The following is a 22,597-nucleotide window of genomic DNA, read 5'->3' as shown; positions in this document are numbered from 1 at the left end:
GCCTATTACTTTTATATTGAAAGACCAAAGAAACAGCACTTGCTGTTTAAACCATTTGTGACCCTAGACCACAAAACCAGTCATAAGGGTCTTTTTTTTTTTTTAATTGAGATTTATACATCACTTGAAAGCTGAATAAATAAGCTTTTGTTAGAATAGGACAATATTTTTGGCAGAGATACTATTTGAAAATCTGGATTCAGAGGGTGCAAAAAAAAAAAAAACTAAATATTGAGAAAATCGCCTTTAAAATTGTTCAGATTAAGTTCTTAGCAAAGCATATTAGGCGACTAATCAAAAATTAGGTTTTGATATATTTACGGTAGTAAATTGACAAAATATCTTAATGGAACATGATCTTTACTTAATATCCTAATGATTTTTGGCATAAAAGAAAAAGTCTGACCCATACAATTGCTACAATGTGCTACTTAAGACTGGTTTTGTGGTCCAGGGTGACATTTTAGAATAAGTATCGACATAAAGTGAGAAATTCTTAAGAAATATGTATCTAAATTGCATTATTTCACACGTTTTTTGACATACCGAGTCCAGCTCATGGTGCTGATGTCTGCTAAATTGTCAAAACAGAGGACTGCCTGTGTGATGTAGTACTGCCATCTTGTGGGTTCTCTAACGATAAACTACATCGCATTAACGGTTTTATATAATACCGTCGCATGTGTTGTATTTGGCCATGTCTGAAAACATATTAGAACATTCCTGAAACTAGAAGATAAACGTATTGTTTAACGAATCTTTGCTAAAGTTTGTCTTAAATTGCTTATTAATATTAATTATGTTAGGCTAGAAACATTTCCAAGTCAAGCTAATTAATATTCATACATATTCCGTCTTTCAGCAAATCAGATAAATGCTACTGTGCGAACGTCACGTTAAATAATTCATATTTATGAGGGGCGGTGCTTGAGGTTCAGACGTAGAGTGACGCCGCCATACTGATCCGGAAGAAAATACATTTATATAAACTCTTAACAACTGACGTTATGTATAAAAGCTTGGTTATTTTACAACCCATTTTGTAAGAAGCAGAAAATGACCTTGTTCAGACGAGCCCTGCGCTGTACTTCCCCACGGCTGCCGTTTATTTGCGGAAGCTGCAGGACATATTCTGCTCAAGTAAGTCTGGCAGCATTCCTGTTCATTGTTACATAATTGTTAGAAATAGAATAAAGACGTGGTCAGCAAAGACTACAGTCTGTTTGCTTGGATAATAAAGGACGAGACATAAAATTCGAAATAGTTCCTCCAGAAGTTAAAAACAATACATAAAAATAAATTAAAATTAAATAAATTATTGAAACATTAAAATTAAAATTCTAAAAAAATAAAAATAAACTTACGTGTCACCAGTGAGTCATGCAGGTAAACATCCTGTATATTTCTTGCATCGTTCATTTTAGACTGGAGCCGTCGAGCGGGTCATTTCATCGTTTCGCTCTGTGAGTGGAGATGAAGGCGTGTCTGTGGGCTTAGCTGTCAGAGAACAGCATGGCAGAGACGAGTCTGTGCACAGGTGAGATTTCACGTCCATACCTGTGTCACCTGCCTCTTAATCATAATGCAAACAGTGCAGCTGTAGCTCCATCCACAGTTACAAATAAACCAAATGTAGCGTCTGAGTCAATCATTAAAAGCAGTAAGAAAAATATTAAATCGACTATAGTCTAGTGGTTCCATTCAGCAGGCGTGAAGAACTTTATTTTAATCTCTTCTCTTTTCTCCTAGACACAAATAATCATCCACAGCATAATCAATCAATCAATCACGTGTTACACAACCAGCCAATCAACTCAAAATAAATTTTCCATAAAAATAAAATAAATAAATAAAAATACATTACAATGCACCTGCAAAACATTGCAGATGTTTTATAATACATTCTCTATTAGGTTTGCATGTTTTGAAACCTTTGGGACGTGTCTGAAAAACTGATTTAAATAAAGGGTTTGCCCGAACATATTGGCCATACTGGGATGTAAACTACATCATGAATTGCACGTTTAATGTACCACTGAATACGTTGTTTTTGCTAATTTATGTTGTATAAACTATGGAAAAAACATGTGGAAGCTGCTAAATCATATAGAGAAGGACTTCGTAAGCAGAATAGGGTGCAATATTTTGACAAACTAAAGTTAATAGGCGTACTAGCAATATTAATTAAGATAGCCTAATATTTAACCTACTTGACCGGAAATGATAAGAACAAACACGAATGTTGTCAAGATTCTTGCCTTTGAAAATTCTGGTTCACTTTGGCCAACCACAAATGCATTTTGTTCCTCAGAGGGTTTTTTGCACTCTTCTCCTTGATTTGTTATAACTTTTGGCAGTCTAGTACTCCAGATGTTTTTTCCCGGTCCGACCGATCAATACAGCCCAAAACATGACAATAATTGACCATTTTCAGCAGCAAAAATCAGCAAAATATGCAAGTTTTGTTCGGTTCAGTAGCATTGTTTACGTTCAGTGCAGCCAATAGGCCCGCGTCGTGAAAACACTCAAAATGTGCATGGCGATTCATTTTTACCTCACATTTTTTAATCAAAATGAGTTCTAACGAATCTATGATAAAGTTTAGATTATGAATATTGATTACGTTAGGCTAAAAAACATTCCTGTACATGTCGAGCTTATTAATATTCATACATATTCGGTCTTTCAGCAAATCAGGTAAACCTTCGCAATAGTAGAATTAGTCAGCTGCAAATATGGTTTGACCCCAAAAAAATTCTAACAAAAGGTTTCTCAGTGGTTTACAGTAGTATCAGATGTACTTAAAAACATACTAAAAGTTTACCAAAGTTTGACTCCAAGAAAGGCCCCATTTTCAAAATGGCGGCCGTCAGGTCCTTAAAATGACCATTACTCCTTTGTATTCCTCCTAGACCAGGAATACTGGTGCCTGATACATGTTTTGGCCATGTAATATTTTAATTAGCATATTTGCATGATAGATACAGGTAAATTATAAAATTAAAATATAAATATCTAAATTAAAATGTCGTGGAAAAGTTTATTTATTTCAGTAATTCAACTCAAATTGTGAAGCTTGTGTATTAAAGGAGTCATCGGATGCCCATTTTCCACAAGTTCGTATGATTCTTTAGGGTCTTAATGAAAAGTCTGTAATATACTTTGGTTAAAAATTCTCAATAGTAGTGTAAAAAAAACACCCTTTTACCTTGTCAAAATCAGCTCTGCAAAATATCAGCTCATTTTATCGCATGGGCCCTTTAAATGCAAATGAGCTCATCTCGCCCCGCCCTTCTCTGCTGAGGGATTAGGATCTGTAATGTTTAGTTTAGCCACGTTTAGCTGCATTTAGCCGTGTTTATCGGCAAAACTTGCCAACAAGCACATTATTAAGATTCACACGAACAGAGACGCATATGTAGATCAGGATCGGCGCTTTCCTTTTAAAAACGAAAGTAACGTTGTCCTCTACATCTTAAGCAGCTCAGATGTTGGGAGCAAATGACTACTGCTATGTTCATTATTACATCCAACAACAGAACACCTCAATCACTCAATTAGAGTCTTCCTCTGCACCTGATTCACACAATGGTGATCGGAGTCAGGCTGTTTCAGCTCGGTGAGGGCGGATCTAAGGTAAGACGCTCATGTCAATCTACTATCGTGGGAGTGCCCTCTGTTGGAGTTCCGTCACAACGACAAGAAGCTGAGAATGACCCAATTTTAAAAAGGGGATATTACTTTTAAAGATTAAAAAAATACCACTGGGTGGATTTTTATCATTGTAGGGTGGTTGTGTACACAAACTGCCAACACACATTAATGTTCAAACAAAATCTAAAAGTTAGTTTTGCGTCCGATGACCCCTTTAAATAAATTCATTTCACACAGACTGAAGTAGTTTAAGTCTTTGGTTCTTTTAATCATGATGATTTGGCTCACATTTAACAAAAACCCACCAATTCACTATCTCAACAAATTAGAATATGCTGACTTGCAAATCAGCTAATCAACTCAAAACACCTGCAAAGGTTTTCTGAGTCTTCAAAATGGTCTCTTAGTTTGGTTCACTAAGCTACACAATCATGGTGAAGACTGTTGATCTGACAGTTGTACAGAAGACAATCATTGACACCCTTCACAAGGAGGGTAAGCCACAAACATTCATTGCCAAAGAAGCTGGCTGTTCACAGATTGCTGTATCCAAGCATGTTAACAGAACGTTAAGTGGAAGGAAAAAGTGTAGAAGAAAAAGATGCACAACCAACCGAGAGAACCGCAGCCTTGAGAGGCTTGTGAAGCAAAATCGATTCATGAATTTGGGTGAATTTCACAAGGAATAGACTGGACTTGCGTCAAGGCATCAAGAGCCACCACACACAGACGTATCAAGGAATTTGGCTACAGTTGACATATTCCTCTTGTTAAGCCACTCCTGAACCACAGACAACGTCAGAGTCGTCTTACCTGGGCCAAGGAGAAGAAGAAATGAACTGTTGCCCAGTGGTCCAAAGTCCTCTTTTCAGATGAGAGCAAGGTCCTGGAGTCCGCTCATAGCCCAAGTTGCTTGAAGTCCAGTGTTAAGTTTCCACAGTCTGTGATGATTTGGGGTGCAATGTCATCTGCTGGTGTTGGTCCACTGTATTTTTTTGAAAACCAAGTCACTGCACCCGTTTACCAAGAAATTTTAGAGCACTTCATGCTTTCTTCTCCTGACCAGCTTTTTAAAGATGCTGATTTCATTTTCCAACAGGATTTGGTACCTGTCCACACTGTCAAAAGCACCAAAAGTTGGTTAAATGACCATGGTGTTGGTGTGCTTGACTGGCCAGCAAACTCACCAGACCTGAACCCCATAGAGAATCTATGGGGTATTGTCAAGAGGAAAACGAGAAACAAGAGACCAAAAAATGCAGATGAGCTGAAGGCCACTGTCAAAGAAACCTGGGCTTCCATACCACCTCAGCAGAGCCACAGACTGATCACCTCCATGCTACGCTGAATTGAGGCAGTAATTAAAGCAAAAGAAGTATTGAGTACATATACAGTAAATGGACATACTTTCCAGAAGGCCAACAATTCACTAAAAAGTTTTTTTTTTATTAGTCTTATGAAGTATTCTAATTTGTTGAGATAGTGAATTGGTGGGTTTTTGTTAAATGTGAGGCAAATCATCACAATTAAAAGAATCAAAGACTTAAACTACTTCAGTCTGTGTGCAGTGAATTTATTTAATACTCAAGTTTCACAATTTAAGTTGAATTACTGAAATGAATGAACTTTTCCACAACATTCTAATTTATTGAGATGCACCTGAAAGTGATAACAAGTACAATTATATATTAAAGCAACTTGAAATAAGTGACCATTTAGAGGGTTCACACACAGGCCTCTGTTCGGGCTAATTCAGAGGTTTTTTATGATCAAAGTTATACAGCTCCAATTTAAAATTTTGGGTGCAGTAACTTTTTACATTGAATGTCAAGTCTGTGTTTTAGAAGAAAAAAAAAGAGCTGTATGTGTCCAAAAACACATACTGAGTAGGAGTTACATGACATAGGCTAAATTGTTTACATCTCTGGTTCACCCCAAACAAAGATAAAACCTTACAGTAATCTCACAACATCATGTATTCCATAAGTATGTAATCATGTCTGTGCAATTTAGAAGAGTCCAATGGATTCATAGACCCAGAAAACATTGGGTTAGACACCAAGATTACTTGGCTAGGTCAAATAATGAAGGAGTTAGGATATTTTAAGGGTTTTCTGCCCATCTTGGACGCCATCTTGAAAATGACACCTTTCTAGTGGTCAAACTTTGGTAAACTTTTAGTATGTTATTAAGGACACCTAATACTACAAAAAACAGCTGAGAAACCTTTTGTTAGAATTTTTTTGGGGTTAGGTGTTTTTTTTTCATATATGCAGCCGCCTAAATTTCTAATCTAGGGTCATAACTTGACCTTGCAGTGAATACAACAGACTTCTAGTGACTTATGCAGGACTTCTTCAATTATTTATTCCGTTTAAACCCTGCTTCTGCAAACTTTTGTTCATTTGCCTCCATTTTGAAAAAAAAATCCAGTCAACAACTGAAGGATAAAACCAAATCCCAACCTTACATTTTCTTTTCTTTTTTTAAAATAAATAATCCATTACACTCAGATGTACGTCAATATGAAAGATAATATTTGTCACCATGATTTTATATCACATTTATACGTGATTTGCATATTGATATTTATATATTCATGGTATTTTGTCTTGCCATGTCAGTTGCCGGCCACCAGATGTGGTGGTGTTTCCTCGGTCTGTAGAGGAGGTCAGTGCCCTTGCCAAAATTTGCCACCACCACCAATTACCCATCATCCCATTTGGCACAGGGACGGGTCTGGAGGGAGGTGTTGGTGCTCTGAAGGTTTGTCCAGTTGAGAAGAATAGACTCAAGTATTTGACAGTGCCAGTGTCAGGCTTTAGGCCTAACATTCATTAGAAGTAGTCTGACCCTATTTTTAATTTTCTTTAGTAAACATTCATGTATACAAAAACGTTCACATATTTAACTTAACTCTGTATGTTTGTTAGGGTGGAGTGTGTTTCAGTCTGAGAAAGATGGAACAGGTCCTTGATCTTCATGAAGAAGATTTTGATGTGACGGTGGAGCCAGGTGTGACACGCAAAAGCCTGAACTCATATCTGCGTGACACTGGCCTTTGGTTTCCTGTCGGTCAGTCAAATTCTTGTGTATTATGGCTACGAAGTAGATCACATATGTGCCCCTGGACCACAAAACCAGTCTTAAGTAGCACGGGTATATTTGTAGCAATAACCAAAAATACATTGTAGATTTTTCTTTTATGCCAAAAATCATTAGGATATTAAGTAAAGATCATGTTCCGTGAAGATATTTTGTACATTTACTACAGTAAATATATCAAAATGTAATTTTTGATTAGTAATATGCATTGCTAAGAACTTTGGAACTATTTGGACAACTTCAAAGGTGATTTTTCTCAATATTTAGATTTTTTTGATTCAAGATTTTCAAATAGTTGTATCTCGGCCAAATATTGTCCTATCCCCCAAAAAACATACATCAATGGAATACTTATTTAATTATATGATAAATCTCAATTTCAAAAAATTGACCCATTGAGTATGACTGGTTTTGTGGTCTGGGGTCACATATATCAAATTGACTATGTTAGTATACACAGAATAAATTAAGCCTAACGGTTTGGTCACACCAATAACGATAGCTTTAAAGATAATTTTAACTATATTAGCATCTACACCAACTGACAACAATATTCTGTCACGTGTATGTGCTGTCAATGTTTTTATTCTTCATCAGCTGGAAACAAAATAGACGTTGCCACAGTTCTTCTGGATTTAGTCTGTCGCAGTTTGCTCTGTTTCTTCGTGTCATTCCAGACAGATCTCATCAGATCTCTGTGTGGAGTGCTGGCTGTTGTCAGACTTCTTGTGAAACAAAAATCTCACTGGATTATTACAATTAACGGCTAAATGAATGTTTGGACATGTGAACTGATATTTCCTACTGACACACTACAGCAAAAGATGGAAATAACTGATTTATTTATTTATAAACCATTTTTAGCTGATCAAAATACTAGCGTTCTAATAATTTTGGCCACTACTGTTTGGAAATGATTAATTGTTAAGAAATATATTTCCACAGATCCAGGTGCTGACGCGTCTCTCTGCGGCATGGCTGCAACTAGCGCATCGGGCACCAACGCAGTCCGCTATGGCACGATGCGCGAGAACGTTCTGAACCTGGAAGTGGTTCTAGCAGATGGAACGATCCTCCACACAGCAGGGAAGGGGCGTCGTCCAAGGTATGACTGGAAAATTACAATCAAAAATTACTTTTCTTGTCTACATTTGATTTTGTTCAATGTAACACTCTTTCAGAAAGACATCTGCTGGTTACAACCTGACAAACCTTTTTGTGGGCTCGGAGGGAACTTTGGGTATCATCACCAAAGCCACGCTTCGGTTGTACGGTATTCCTGAAAGTATGGTGTCTGCTGTCTGCTCCTTTCCATCCGTCCAGTCAGCGGTGGACAGCACTGTTCAGATCCTGCAAGCTGGAGTACCTATCGCCCGCATCGGTGAGCGTTGTTTGAAGCACATGGTCATAATGTGCTTGGTTTTCTGCCTCTATTGGCAAAGGATTAGTTCACTTCCAGAATAAAACATTTCTAATAATTTACTCACCCCCATGTCATGCAAGATGTTAACTTCTTTCTTCAGTTGAAAAGAAAGGTTTTTTAGTAAAAAAAAAAATCAAGAATTCTTCTCCATATAGTAGACTTCAATGGTGGCCAACGAGTTGAAGGTCCAAACTGCAGTTTCAATGCAGCTTCAAAGGGCTCTACATGATCCTAGCCAAGGAATAAGGGTCTTATCTAGCAAAACGATCTATCTAGTCATTTCATTACGTAATACGTGAGGTCGAGCTAGTGCAAGACGAGCATTTGTGGTTAAAGTGTATATAAATAAATTTTTTCTAGAAAATGACAGATCGTTTCGTCATTCCTTGGTTGGGATCGTGTAGAGCTCTTTGAAGCCTTTGACCTTCAACTTGCTGACCACCATTGAAGTCCGCTATATGGAGAAAAATCCTGCAATGTCTTTCTCAAAAACATTAATTTCTTTTTGAAGAAGAAAGAAAGACATGAACATCTAGAATGACATAGGGGTGAGTAAATTATCAGGACATTTTTATTCTGAAAGTAGACAAATCTTTTATTGTAACAAAAGAACACTTGGTCTCCTGTGTTGTGAACTTGTAAAATCACATACTGTGGCACTCGAAACTACATGCATGCCTGGCTGTGCGATTTTAGTGCATAAACTCCATTCATTTCATTCTAATCTATTCACCAAAGCCTCTCGCAATAACATAAACATTAATTCAGAAGGAAACACCATTCTTTATTCATAGTCAACAGTGAGCGCAGTCAAGGGTTTAATGAATTGCTTGGTTCTCAGAACCACAATGTGTTTCTTCTTTTGCAGTCCACTCAGGGAAAAATATTCCACCAGTAGCTCCATCCAATTTATGAGTAATCAGGCATGACCGCTCTCTTAGATTTTTAAATCGAGGCTGCACCGAGGCATCGATTTTTAAGCCTCGGCTTTCTACACACAAAGGCTTCACAAGACTTAATCGTTGCTGATACGTTCCATTTGCAGAGTTCTTGGACGACGTGATGATAAACGCGTGCAATCGCTTTAACAACCTGTCCTATGCGGTCACTCCCACCCTCTTTCTGGAGTTCCACGGGAGCTCCAAAAGCATGGAGGAGCAGGTGTCCATCACCGGTATATGTGGATAAAACAAACAGAACATTTCTACAAAAATAGTAGTTTACAAAAGCAAAACAATAGATGTGAAAGAACATGTCATCTTGACAGCGTCATGTTCTGTGTGTTTAGAGGAGATTGCAAAAGATAACGGAGGCTCAGACTTCGCCTGGGCAGAAGATGAGGAGACCCGCAGCCGACTGTGGAAAGCCCGTCATGATGCGTGGTACGCTGCCCTGGCCCTGAGGCCTGGATGTAAGGTGGGAACATCATTGCAACTTGATTCTGACTCAGACAAGTGCTGTTTATCTTTTTGCAACTTAAATTTACACTTTATACTGACTTAAAAAGAATGACTGTTATCAAAGAGGTTTCTCAAACACTCTGCCATTGGTCAACCAAACAGTTAGCCCCGCCCCAAACTCACACCATTGGTTGAGCCACTGTTGCTATGCTGGGCTGGTCGAAATTCTTAAAACAAATAGCAGTGTTTTGATAGCACCACAAAGACACATTTTTATTAAAGACAATTAGCCAACAAATGGCTTAATTATAGATATGAATTAATTTAAAGTTATATAATTATAATATAATAGTATTTTTAACATGAAAAGAAAAATCACACATTTTCCAGATATATTCTTCATATTTATGAGTGTTCTCTCAACTACTTCATGTTACAGTGAAGACAAAAGATGACCTAATTAGCAAAGATTTACTAAAAGTAATTTAATAACTATATTGTAGTTTACTAAAATTATATAAAAATGATTATAATATAAATAATACTTTTCATTTCTTACTCCAGTCAGTCTGTTCATACAATGCATATTTATTTGCTTAAAAATCATGACTGTTTCAAACAGGTTTCCCAAACATTCTCCCATAGGTCAGCAAAACCACTAGCCCCGCCCTAAACTCACATAATTGGCTGAACCAGTTGCTATGCTGCGCTGGTCGGAATTTTTAAGCAAACAGAGCAATGTTATGAAAGCACCACACAGGCACAGTTACAAACTATTTAGAGAAAACGGCCTGCAAATGACTTTTAATGAATATTAAGTTAGAGAAGGAGAACATATTCAGAACTCAAAACTTTACAAAAATGTACTTATTTTCTTACAGGCATATTCTACAGATGTCTGTGTGCCAATCTCGCGACTGCCTCAGATTATAGTGGAGACAAAGGAAGATTTAATCAGCAACAACATTACTGGTAGTTTACCAAGTTTGTCTCCTTTAGTGTTCAGAACTGCTTTTAACTGCTGATATACTGTAATAACGTTAGCATTTTTCCTACTGTAGGTCCTATTGCAGGTCATGTGGGTGATGGAAACTTCCATTGTTTAATAGTACTGGATCCCAGTGACCCAGATGAAGTGCAGAGGGTTCACTCCTTCACTGAGAGACTAGCCAGGTACTTCTATTTATTTCCTTTCTGCAGTTTTGCGCCCTCACAATGATCTTCTAAGGCGTCTGAGAGGGACTTGCTGCAGCTTTTGTGTACATTGTCAGTTTTGTTTTGTGTAGCAATCAATACCAGGATTATTTCTCAAAGCGTCTTCTGCCATTTGGAGAGCGTTTATTGACAATGACAGACATAGAAGGTCTAGTGTCTGGCTTTGGAAACAAGCACAAATAATAAAGGTCCTACCTGCCTTAAGTCATTACGGGCAAAGAGAAGTCTCTGTCGGATACAATGGACGAGTGATCCGCGCTGACCAGCAGACAAAGAGAAGACAAACGCTGCAATCTCATTTGCTCCAGCAAAAACCTGGCTAACCTGATAGGAGCAAATCGAGTTGGACTTGCCCTTTTTGTGAATGACAGACATGATGTTACTGTAAAAGCACCAGTTTATGAGAACTATAGCTGTATTAACTTCCAAAGGAATGTTTGCACATCAAACTTAAGAAGAACAATGTGAGGAAATTGAAATAGATTTCAAGCTTTTTGCCTGGAAGTGTAGAGGAACTTCAATACGACTCTAACTGAACCCAGCACTTTCCTTTAACAGGCAAAAACTGGAAACTAAGCATCTGCTACTTTAAATGACTGAGGACTTTCAAATTGTTCCGAACACAAGAAACGCACAACAAATGAAAACAATCTCTTCTAAAATTGTATCAAAATATTAATCATATTTCCTCCGAATGGATGGAATTGTAGAGTCTGTGCCCATCATAAACAGTGTCGGGGGTTACTTTTATCACATTACTTTTTAATTTACAAATACATATCGGAGTTACTTTTACTTTGTTTTCTCCTGTGATTGGCAAAAATATAACTTTTGGTTTTTTTGTTATTGAACTAATAAGAAAGCCTAGTCTAGGTGACAACAAGTAATCCAAAAGAAACGTAATGTAATGCAATTAGTAATTCCAACTTGTCCTACTGCATCAAAAATTATGGTTAGAGTATACAAGGTGTACCTTGTCATGTCGAACAGTGAGAACCTGCATGAATGAGATGAGTAGGAGTTGGATTTCTGCTGCACCGGGGAGCCCCCGAGACTAGTCTTCATCATTCAGTTGGAGAATGTGGAGGCGGAAACACCTGGGAATATGAATTGGACTGGACAGACAGTTCAGCTGCACAGATTCTACTTCCTGAGGAAACTTTGGTCTTTCTGTGGTTGCAGGTTGCTAAATATGTTCTTCCAGACTGCGAGCCACACTGAGGTCTTTTGGGGCAACAATCCAGATCTACTGATTCCAAGCATCTTAACTCATCAAGATGGCTAGATGTGCTACTGGTTTCACCCTATTTTATTGCCAGGAACAATTTCAGTGGATGAATTCATTCTCTCGTTGTCTTTTCCTATGCAGGAGGGCACTGGCGATGGATGGAACTTGTACCGGTGAACACGGGATTGGTCTGGGAAAGAGGGACCTGCTAAAAGAAGAGGTTGGTCCATTGGCCATAGAGGTCATGCAGGGTCTCAAGGCCACCCTGGATCCCAAAAACCTCATGAATCCTGGAAAGGTGTTATAATGAACCTAAACCAGCACTAAACACTGAAAAATATAGTTTGCACTAGGCTTTCTGACCACTAGAGGTCAGAAAAATGAGATTTGATTTAGATTTTAAGAATGATAATGATTTAAGAGTATTTACAAAATCTGCACGTGCAAAACATTATTTTTGTGAAACGTGCATATGATTTAAGCTCCTTGTGTGAATATTAAGGAGTACATAATTTATTATTTAGTGTTATTGTGAATGCACAGTATTAATGTACAGGGCTGAATGTTCAAAGGGCCTTGAAAAATAAATATTCCTTCCTTTTATTTTGCTTTTCTATGGCTATCTCACACCACTTGAAATGTGAATTCATGTGAAATCATCGTGCCTTTGCAAACTTGTGTTTAGGATGGGCGCTACCCCTTCTATATATCTGTGAATACAGTATGTTTATTTATACTCAAAACTGATAAGCTAAATGTGATGCAGAATTTAAGGATTTAATAAATTGATTACATCAAATGATTTTGTCTCTTCTTAGTTATTCTGAAGTGACTGAAGTGAATTAATTTGACCTAGGGATTTGCCAGCGATATTAAGAATTTTTATGGTTATCGGTATTGGTCCTGGCTGATATTAAGCAATTTTTTAGTTATTGGAATTGGTCATTTTCAAAACTGATTTGCAGATTAAAATGATTTAAAAGCATTTAAATAATTTTAGTTGGAGCCCTTGTTATTCTTAATTTTGACATTCATTTTTACACCAGACATATATATCAGTTCAAATTATTGGTTATCGGCATCAGCCCTGAAAAACGCATATCAGTCGACCCCTAATTTGACCCCTTTTGTGTGTTTACAAAATCTGAACATGCAAAACAATTTTTTGTGAAACAAGCATATGATTTGAGCCCTTTATGTGAATATTGATAAAATAATTTCTTATTTAGTATTATTGTTAATGCACAGTATTAATGTGCAGGGCTGAATTTTCTAAGGGTCTTGAAAAATAAATATTCTGTCCTTTTATTTTGCTTTTCTATGGCCACTTATAAAATTGGAATGAATGTGAAATCGTCATTTACTCTGGCCGCTTTTCCTTCTGTATGTCTGTGAATACAGCATTTAGTTATATTGGTATATTTGTATATATTTATTTATATTGGAATAGAATCTGTGAAGAAGAACTCAAAACCGATAAGCTAAATGTAATGAAGAAAATAAATTTTAATAAATTGATTACATCAAATGATTTTGTCTCTTACTATTTTTGAATTCATTTGACCTAGTGTTTGACCGATTATCATTCTGGCCGATATTAAGCAATTTTTTAGTTATCGGTATCTGTCATTTTCAAAATCGATTTGCCAATAAAAAAAAATTAAAAACATTTTAAAGAAGGTTTTAATCAGAGCTCTTGTTAATCTTTATTTTGACATTCATTTTCAATCAGACATATATATATACATATATATATATATATATATTGGTTTAAAATATCGGTTATCGGTTTACTTTATCTGTAATAATCATTAGCGACCCTGAAAAACATATCGGTTGACCCCTAATACAAAATTTTAACATAATGTACATAATGAACAAAATGAAACAAAATGTCTTATTTAGTATTATTGTTAATGCACAGTATTAATATACAGGGCTGCATTTTCTAAGGACCTTGAAAAATAAATATTCTGTCCTTTTATTTTGCTTTTCTATGGCACACCACTTGAAATATTAATTAATGTGAAATCATCGTGCCTTGACAAACTTGTGTTTAGTCTGGCCATTTTCCCTTCTATAGAAAACAGTATATTATTTATATTGATATATTTGCTTCTGAAACACAGAATCTATGAAACAGAACTCAAAACTGATAAGCTGAATGTGATGCAGAAAATCCATTTGAATAAACTGATTACATCAAATGATTTTGCTATCTTTGGTTATCAATATCGGTCATTTTCAAAACTGATTCGCCGATAAAATAATGTAAAAGCATTTAAAGAAAGTTTTTGTCAGAGCCCTTGTTATTCTTAATTTTGAAATTTTATTTTTTTTACACCAGACATATACAGTACCTTGCGAAAGTATTCATACCCCTTCATTTTTTTAATGTTTTGTTATGTTGCTGCCTTATGTTAAACTTCTTAATGCATTTGCACTGAAAATGCATATCAGAGCAAAAACCAAGCCCTGAGGTAAAAACAACAACAACAACAAAAAAAAAAACCTGTCTGTAGAGCTCAGAAACAGGATTGCATTAAGCCACACATCTGGGGAAGGGTTCAGAGGAAATTCTACTGCATTGAAGCTTCACAGAAGCAAGTAGTCTCCGTTACCCCTAATTAAGGAAGTTTGAAACAACCAGGAGCTGGTCTCCTGGCCAAACTGAGCAATTGATGGAGAAGGGCTTTGGTTGGAGTGGTGACCAAGAACCTGGTGGTCACTCTAGTTGAGCTCCATGATCATATGTGGTCGTGTGGCCAGACTCAATTCTTTCCTCAGTGAACACACATGAAAACACATTAGCAATTAGCAATAAACCACCTAAAGGACCCTCAGAGTGTGAGAAACAAGATTCTCTGGTCTAATGAACCCTAATTTCCAAGCGTTTGAAGGAAACCAGACACTGCTCATCACCTGCAGAGTACCATCCCAAAAGTAAAGTGTGCTGGTAGCAGCCTCATGCTGTGGGGCTGTTTTTCAGCAGCAGGGACTGAGGGACTCATCAGAGTAGAAGAAAAGCTCAACACAGCAGAATATAGCGATAGTCTTAATGAAAACCCAGTCCAGAGCATTCAAAACCTCAGACTGGGCAGAAGGTACAAAGCAAGAAGCACACAGCAAGAGTGGCTTATAGACAACTCTGTGAATGTCCTTGAGTGGCTCAGCCACAGCCTAGGCCTGAACCCAATTAAATATTTCTGGAGGAACCTGAAAATGTGTGTGATAGAGTTTGAGAGGTGAAGAGGTGAGGCAAAGAATGGCAGATAATTGGCAAAAGCAGTGTGCAAAACTTCATCGTCAAAAAGACTTGAGGCTGAAAAGGTGCTTCAGCTAAGTGCTGAGTTAAGGGTATGAATACTTATGCAATCTACTTGTTTGAGTTTTTTGTTGTGACAAAAGTTTTTGCTTTGTCATTATGGTGTATGCAGTGTGGGAATGTGGGAAAAAGTCAATTAAAGCACTTTAACATAAAACTTCAAAAAATGAAAGGGTATGAATACTTTTGCAACGCACTGTATATCAGTTCAAAATATTGATTATCGGTCTACTTGTTCTGTAATAATTAGTATCAACATCGATCCTGAAAAACACATATAGGTCAGCCCCTAATTTGACCCTTTTTGTGTTTGCAGTGGACTTGTTGATAAAAGAACGCAACATCTGATTTCATTTCATCTTGTTTTAATTATATGTATGATCATCATCATTATTACTCGTCCCACAGATTGCACATCAAAATCATCAGACATTTAGTTGTACCTCCTAAAAACAGGCATCCGTTCATGTCCCTAGAAAAAAAATGAAAAGTAAAACATACAAAATAACAGACTTAAACGCAAAAATAAGAAAAGGATGGGTTTTCGAGAGTGCCGAGTCACTTTCCGCAGCCCACGCTGCACAAGATAAGATAGTACTACGCTACCTGACTCTGTTTTTGTTATTTGTTTGATTTGTTTTACACGGTGAGGCGAACTTGTTATCCATTGTTTTGATGGATGGTGTTTGTATGCCCTCATTTACAGGCACAAAGCAGAAAGAAAAACCTCAGAAATGCTCTATTTCTATCCAACACAAAAAGTAATAGGTTGTCAAATATTTTCCCGCAGTTATTTTTTTTCTACCTTTTTCATATTACTCCTTTCTCTTTTTTTAAACTTTGTTTTGCTTTTTTTATTTTTTACAATTTCAGCAACATTATTTTCTAACAGTGCTTGCTGTTTATACAGTAGACAGAGGCATCCTGAAGGTTAAATAGATTTCTCGTGAGGTTTCTCACAGATTTTTCAAAAATAAAAAGTAAATGCAGATCATAGAAATGATCTTGTAATAGATTCACACCAGTATATCTGGGCTTTACATACAGTAGTGAAGCAACATTAGCTTACCAGACGCAAGCTGGTCGGTCACATACAGAAAAACATGGGAGGATGGACAGAAGCTGAAGTCACACACACATACACACACACTGAATACGTACTCAAGGCTTTTACAGGGAAACTGTCCGAATATTACGGTCGGCGCTTCATAACAACTGCCCAAAAACTTGCAGATGAATCTAGGAAAATAGCTTTGAGCTTCAGAATCCGTAGGGGGAAAGACATCAACTGTGAATTGTAAACATTTGAAGACAGACCGAGAGTGTATCTTTCTCTCCGTTTATGACCGTAAACCCCCATCCCAACACACATGCTGATGTCTTGGACTTCCTCTGGCACTAACAGGAAACACAATTTACACATTTCCCCGCCTGTGGACACATGATCACACACATGCACACACAGAATAAGTAAATCTACGTCCACCGGCTGTCCAACACATCACTGACGAGTGAACCCCGCACACGAAACTCCTCCCACGAACCAGGTGTGAAACCCCGCCCCCTGCCACACCCCTCTAATCAGCATCGTTTGATTGACAGGACAGGTATGGCCTCTGGATCGGTTTGCAAAGCGTCTACATCCTACTTGTTTAATGCATGTGCCCCCGCCCCTTTTTAATCGACCCGCCCCCTTGTGTTGCCCCGCCCCCTCTTCCCCATCTCCTTCCGTACACAAGGAGAGAGGACCGGGTCAAAATGCAGACTGAACACACACGTCGATAAGAACACAGAGTATGTGGAGGGGGCAAGTAAGCGAGACGTTTTCCCGAAGCCAGAGATCCGGTGTTGGTGGTTTTGGCGTGAAGGGGCCTGTTAGCGGTTTAGCAGTCTCTAGCACAGCGGGTAGGAGATTCTGGGACGCAAGTGGTAATGTGGTGTTGGCTGGATGGACGCTTTTATTTGGTTCAGTTTTGCGGTGACGCATTTCCGTTTCCATAGGTTTTTGATCGAATTGGTTGGTAGGTTGATTTATTTGGTTATTTTTGTGTCAGGATATCCAGGTTTAGGTCCATAAAGTGCCCTACAGTAAGAGAGAAAAAGAGACAAAGATGGAAGATGAGAGTCGTACTGAGCTCGAGGGTGTTTTCACACTTGGGGTCTCGGAAGGTGGTCTAAGTGTGGTTTGCTGTAAGTCAGCTGTGTGGGTGACGTATGAAGTGCATTTATACATAGAAACACAAGCATGTTTAAAGGGGTCCTATTATGCTCTTTTACAAAGTGTTTATTTTGTTTTGGGGGTGTACTTGAACATGCTCTCATGCTTGGTGGTTCGAAAAACGCATTATTTTTCACGTAATTTACATTATTACAATAGCTTTCTCCCTAGGCTGGCACAAACGGCTCGATTAGTTCCGGGTTCCGCCTTCCGAAAAACCAAATGTGTTGTGATTGGTCAGCGGTCCCACTGCGTTGCGATTGGCAAACAGCGTAGACCGTGTTCCGCCCTGCTGCGCCCCTTCCCAAAGCAGCAAACTTGATTAAAGTGATTCTTACGTTTTAAATCTGGATATTTTTCTTACAAAAACACATCGGATCGTTAAAGGAGGCTTTTACCGACCGCCCCGGAGCGACTTGTTTTGGACTGATGGAGATAAACACTCGTCTATACCGTTCAGTTCTAAAGCTTGGGAGAGCTAGGATTATTTTTAATGTAACTCCGATTGCATTCGTCTGAAAGAAGGAAGTCATATACACCTATGATGCATGAAAGGTGAGTTAATAAAACGCTACAGTATTGTTGGTCCTATCGTCAGCCTGCGAGATCGCCGATACATGATATTATCATTATTGTGCTAATGTATTTATTATTTACATGCCCGAAACCATAAGGCTAGTGAAGCTATCTACACTGTATGATGAATAAATGCCTTACCACACACTGCACGTCTACGGCACGGCTTCAACGCGTGCACGGATGATCATTAGTCAATGTTCGTGTTTACATCAGCCGCGACTCTGCGTGTGTTTGAAACCTGTACACCGCACGTCAAAATTTTTTTTATTATATATTATATATGCTATATTCAACTACTACTACTAGGTATTACTAATGAATAAATACATAAACAATAAATTGATTACTGAAGCATTATTGTTAATACATAATAATAATAATAATAATAATAATAATAATAATAGGAGAGTTGTCTGAGTTCTAGATGTTTGTGAAAAAAATAGTATTATATTTTACATATGCAATATTTAACTTACTACTACTACTACTACTACTAAGTATTATTAATAAATAAATACATAAACAATAAATTGATTACTGAAGTATTATTATTATTATTATTATTATTATTATTAATAATAATAATAAAACTATTATAATATTAGGAAAGTTGTTGCGTTCTTGATTATGTGAAAATAAATAAATAAATACATAAATAAATAATAAACTAATTACTGAAGTATTATTGTTGTTAGTAATAAATAATAATAATAGGAGAGTTGTCTGAGTTCTAGATGTTTTTGAAAAAAAAATGATATAGTATTATATATTATATATGCAATATTTAACTTACTACTACTTCTACTACAAGGTATTACTAATAAATAAATACAAACAATAAATTGATTACTGAAGTATTATTGTTAATAATAATAATACTAATAATACTAATAATACTAATAAAATTATTATAATATTAGGAAAGTTGTTGCGTTCTAGATTATGTGAAAATAAATAAATACATACATAAATAATAAACTAATTACTGAAGTATTATTGTTAGTAAAAAATAATAATAGGAGAGTTGTCTGATTCTAGATGTTTGTGAAAACAATGATAGAGTATTATATATTAAATATGCAATATCTAACTTACTACTACTACTAGTTCTACTAATAAATAAATACATAAACAATAAATTGATTACTGAAGCATTATTGTTAATAATAATAATAATAATAATAATAAATATTGTTAATGTTAATAATAATAATAGGAGAGTTGTAGATGTTTGTGAAAAAAATGATATAGTATTATATATTATATATGCAATTTCTACTACTACTACTACTACTACTAATAAATAAATAGGTAATACATTGATTGCTAAAGTATTATTGTTAATAATAACACAAATAATAATAATAATAATAATAATAATAATAATAATAATAATAGGAGAGTTGTTCTAGATGTTTGTAAAAGCTGATTTTTTTAGAGGACACAAATGTAAAAACTGCGTATTATTACTGTTATTTGTAGTATTTGAAAAATAATCACAAAAAATAATAATATACTATTGAAGTGGTATTGAGTTCTAGACCTTTGAAAAACAGGACTTAAGTGTGAAAACTTTAATTTGCACAATAATAATAATACTAAAGTGGTCTGAGTTCTAAAGCTGTATGAATGCAATTTTATTTATAGATGACTTTTAGGTGATACTTTTACATTTACTACATGTCTAAAAATGCTCCTGACAAGTGTAAAGGCATGTTTACGATAAAAGCTTGTGCGAAAAAAAAAAAAAAAAGTGTTGCTACTCTGGAAAATGCATTCTATTAGTCTATTTATAAGTGGTGCACTGAAGTAATGAGATAATGCTGCTAATCACCATTTAATTAAGTCAAAAATTCCAATATAAAATAATCACTTGAAATATCAGATTACTGAGCACAAAGTTTGCATGTGGGTGAATATTTGTGTGCGGATGTTTACCTTCTCAGTGGTAGCAGAAGTAGATGATGGAGGTCAGTCTGAAGGATGTTCAGGGCAGGAGCGGTTGATCTCAAACCAGGAGTCTATACAGCTAATGAAAAAAGATGTCAGTTTAGGTTCTATTCTAATGTCATTTACATTAAGAAATTGACCATTTCCATTTGCATAAACAGCCACAATGACTTCCAGCATTAAATAATTTTGCTGTCCTTTCTAAAAAGTGCTCAAAATGACTAAATCACAACCAACATATTTGACATTGAATATACAGCTATGTGGAGCAGCATTCTGGACTGAAGCAAGTGTCACAAATGTATGCCGGTTACAGCTGGTTAGGTCAAAAATATTACGATTAACTTAGAAGTGATAGGATTTATCGGTTGTCACTTTATTGTGCCTCGGCTGGTTAGGACTGAGCGTGTAACTTGCTTGTGGCAAATTTGTTTGATTGAGCTTCAACATCTAAAAACATCTCTGGAAAAGAATGAGAGCAAGCCAATCGCTTCACTCGAGACATAAAGACTTTACAATACGTGTGCTATTCAATACCCAGAAGCCTCCTGCTGAGACACTATATACAGACATGAAATGTCAATCACAGAGTTACATAATCACATAATTATATATAGGACGTGACAAGGTTTGTGTTTCATGCTCAATGTAAACTCTCAGGCAATTTGACAGGCGTTCATTTGACTGGCTAAAAGCTGTAACATTTCCTGTCATGTTTAAGATCAGACTGACACAAGGAGGTTTGTCATTATCACAAGCAATTTACCAGCACTGGTGTTGATTAATAAGACTCTGATGATATAAACTGTGCAATAAAAACGATGGATCTGATAGTGAGGTAGAGGAAAATGTGTTGTTGCTGTCCATTTTACCTTTTGTGATAGATACAGAGGCACGGCAGTCTAGCGATGGTGTCTCCTTGCTGTAGCTCCTCGAGACATATTACACATTCTCCTGCGTCTCTTGACAACACGTCATCTGTAACACACACACAGACACAAAATGAGCACATCAAAACACAAAGCTAAAGTACTGTGTATTTCAATATTGAAATATGAGATATTTCAAAATAAATGACATTTTTTATTCAGTAAGGATATATTAAATTGATCAAAAAGTGACAGAAAAGAACATTTATAATGCTACAAAAGACCGTTCTTTTGAACTTTCTATTCATCAAAGAATCCTAAAAAATTAAGTATTAGATATACACTACCAGTCAAAAGTTTTTGAACAGTAAGATTTTTAATGTTTTTTAATGAAGTCTCTTCTGCTCACCAAGCCTGCATTTATTTGATCCAAAGTACAGAAAAAAACTGTAAAATTATGAAATATTTTTACTGTTTTCTATATGAATATATTTTAAAATTATTATTTTTTTCTGTGATTCCAAAGCTACATTTTTAGCATCATTACTCCAGTCTTCAGTGTCACATGATCCTTCAGAAATCATTCTAATATGCTGATTTGCTGTTCAAGAAACATTTTCTATTATTATCACCAATATTTAAAACAGTTGAGTACATTTTTGTCAGGATTCTTTGATGAATAGAAAGATCCAAAGAGCAGCATTTATCTGAAATAAAAAGCTTTTGTAACATTTTATACTATACTATTCAAAAGCTTGGAGTCTGTATAATTTTTTGAGAAAGTAATGATAGAAGTTCATACTTTTATTTAGCAAGGATGCTTTAAATTGTTCAAAAGTGATGATAAAGACATTTATAATGTTGCAGAAGATTTCTAATTCAGATAGATGCTGTTCTTCTGAACTTTCTATTCATCAAAGAAACCTGAAAAAAATTCTACTCAGCTGTTTTTAACAAAATAAAAATAATGCTAAATGTTTTTGGAGCAGAAAATCAGAATGATAGACTGGACTAATAATGCTAAAAATTCAGTTTTGAAATCACAGGAATAAATTACATTTTAAAATATATTTAAATAGAAAAAGTTATTTTAATTAATACAATAGTTTTTGCTGTATTTTGGATCAAATAAATGCAGGCTTGGTGAGCGAAAGAGACTTAGTAACTAAAAAAATCGAAAAAAAAAAAAAAATCGTGATTTTTCTGAAAAAATAAAAAAATGTGGTATGATATTTTTGCCATATCACCTATAGCTGAGATACAACTATTACAAAAAAATCTGAAATCTGAGGGTGCAAAAAAATCTAAATACTGAGAAAATCACCTTTAAAGTTGTCCAAATTAAGTTCTTAGCAATGCATATTACAAATCAAAAATGAAGTTTTGATATATTTACGGTAGGAAATGTATGAAATATCTTCATGGAACATGATCTTTACTTAATATCCTAATGATTTTTGGCATAAAAGAAAAATTGATTTCAACCCATACAATGTATTTTTAGCTATTGCTACAAATGACTGGTAATTGAATGAAGTAAAAACTTTTCAACATTTTACTGTTTTTGCTGTACTTTGGATCAAATAAATGCAGGCTTGGTGAGCAGAAAAGACTTCTTTAACAACAACAAA

At 35.9% G+C, this 22,597-nt stretch overlaps 2 protein-coding genes across 3 annotated transcripts in view; one reads left to right on the top strand and one right to left on the bottom strand.

Annotated features, from left to right (window-relative positions):
- Positions 1 to 951: 951 nt before the first annotated feature.
- On the top strand, positions 952 to 12,824 carry LOC141301813 (probable D-lactate dehydrogenase, mitochondrial). 2 transcript variants are annotated; one of them, XM_073832008.1, is made up of 11 exons: positions 952 to 1,140; positions 1,425 to 1,537; positions 6,279 to 6,420; positions 6,588 to 6,729; positions 7,705 to 7,864; positions 7,941 to 8,140; positions 9,228 to 9,356; positions 9,471 to 9,598; positions 10,464 to 10,554; positions 10,644 to 10,755; positions 12,167 to 12,824. In XM_073832008.1, the coding sequence occupies exons 1-11, from the start codon at positions 1,057 to 1,059 to the stop codon at positions 12,330 to 12,332; spliced, it is 1,467 nt and encodes a 488-aa protein (XP_073688109.1). In that variant the 5' UTR covers positions 952 to 1,056; the 3' UTR covers positions 12,333 to 12,824. The 2 variants fall into 2 exon arrangements, with proteins under 2 accessions (XP_073688109.1, XP_073688110.1); XM_073832009.1 differs by lacking the exon at positions 12,167 to 12,824 and adding an exon at positions 11,980 to 12,148.
- Positions 12,825 to 17,049: 4,225 nt separating this feature from the next.
- The window catches only part of znrf1 (zinc and ring finger 1), a 56,837-nt gene continuing 51,289 nt past the window's right edge, over positions 17,050 to 22,597 (bottom strand). The window contains exons 3-5 of the mRNA XM_073832162.1: positions 20,970 to 21,075; positions 20,086 to 20,176; positions 17,050 to 17,433 (exon numbers count right to left, since the gene is read on the bottom strand). Coding sequence (XP_073688263.1) covers positions 20,119 to 20,176; positions 20,970 to 21,075 — 164 coding nt within the window. The 3' untranslated portion in view covers positions 17,050 to 17,433; positions 20,086 to 20,118. The remainder of the gene's footprint in view (positions 17,434 to 20,085; positions 20,177 to 20,969; positions 21,076 to 22,597) is intronic.

The sequence above is a fragment of the Garra rufa genome, chromosome 25, assembly GCF_049309525.1.
Source record: "Garra rufa chromosome 25, GarRuf1.0, whole genome shotgun sequence".
Taxonomy (NCBI): Eukaryota; Metazoa; Chordata; class Actinopteri; order Cypriniformes; family Cyprinidae; genus Garra; species Garra rufa.
This window is presented reverse-complemented; position numbering and strand designations above follow the sequence as displayed.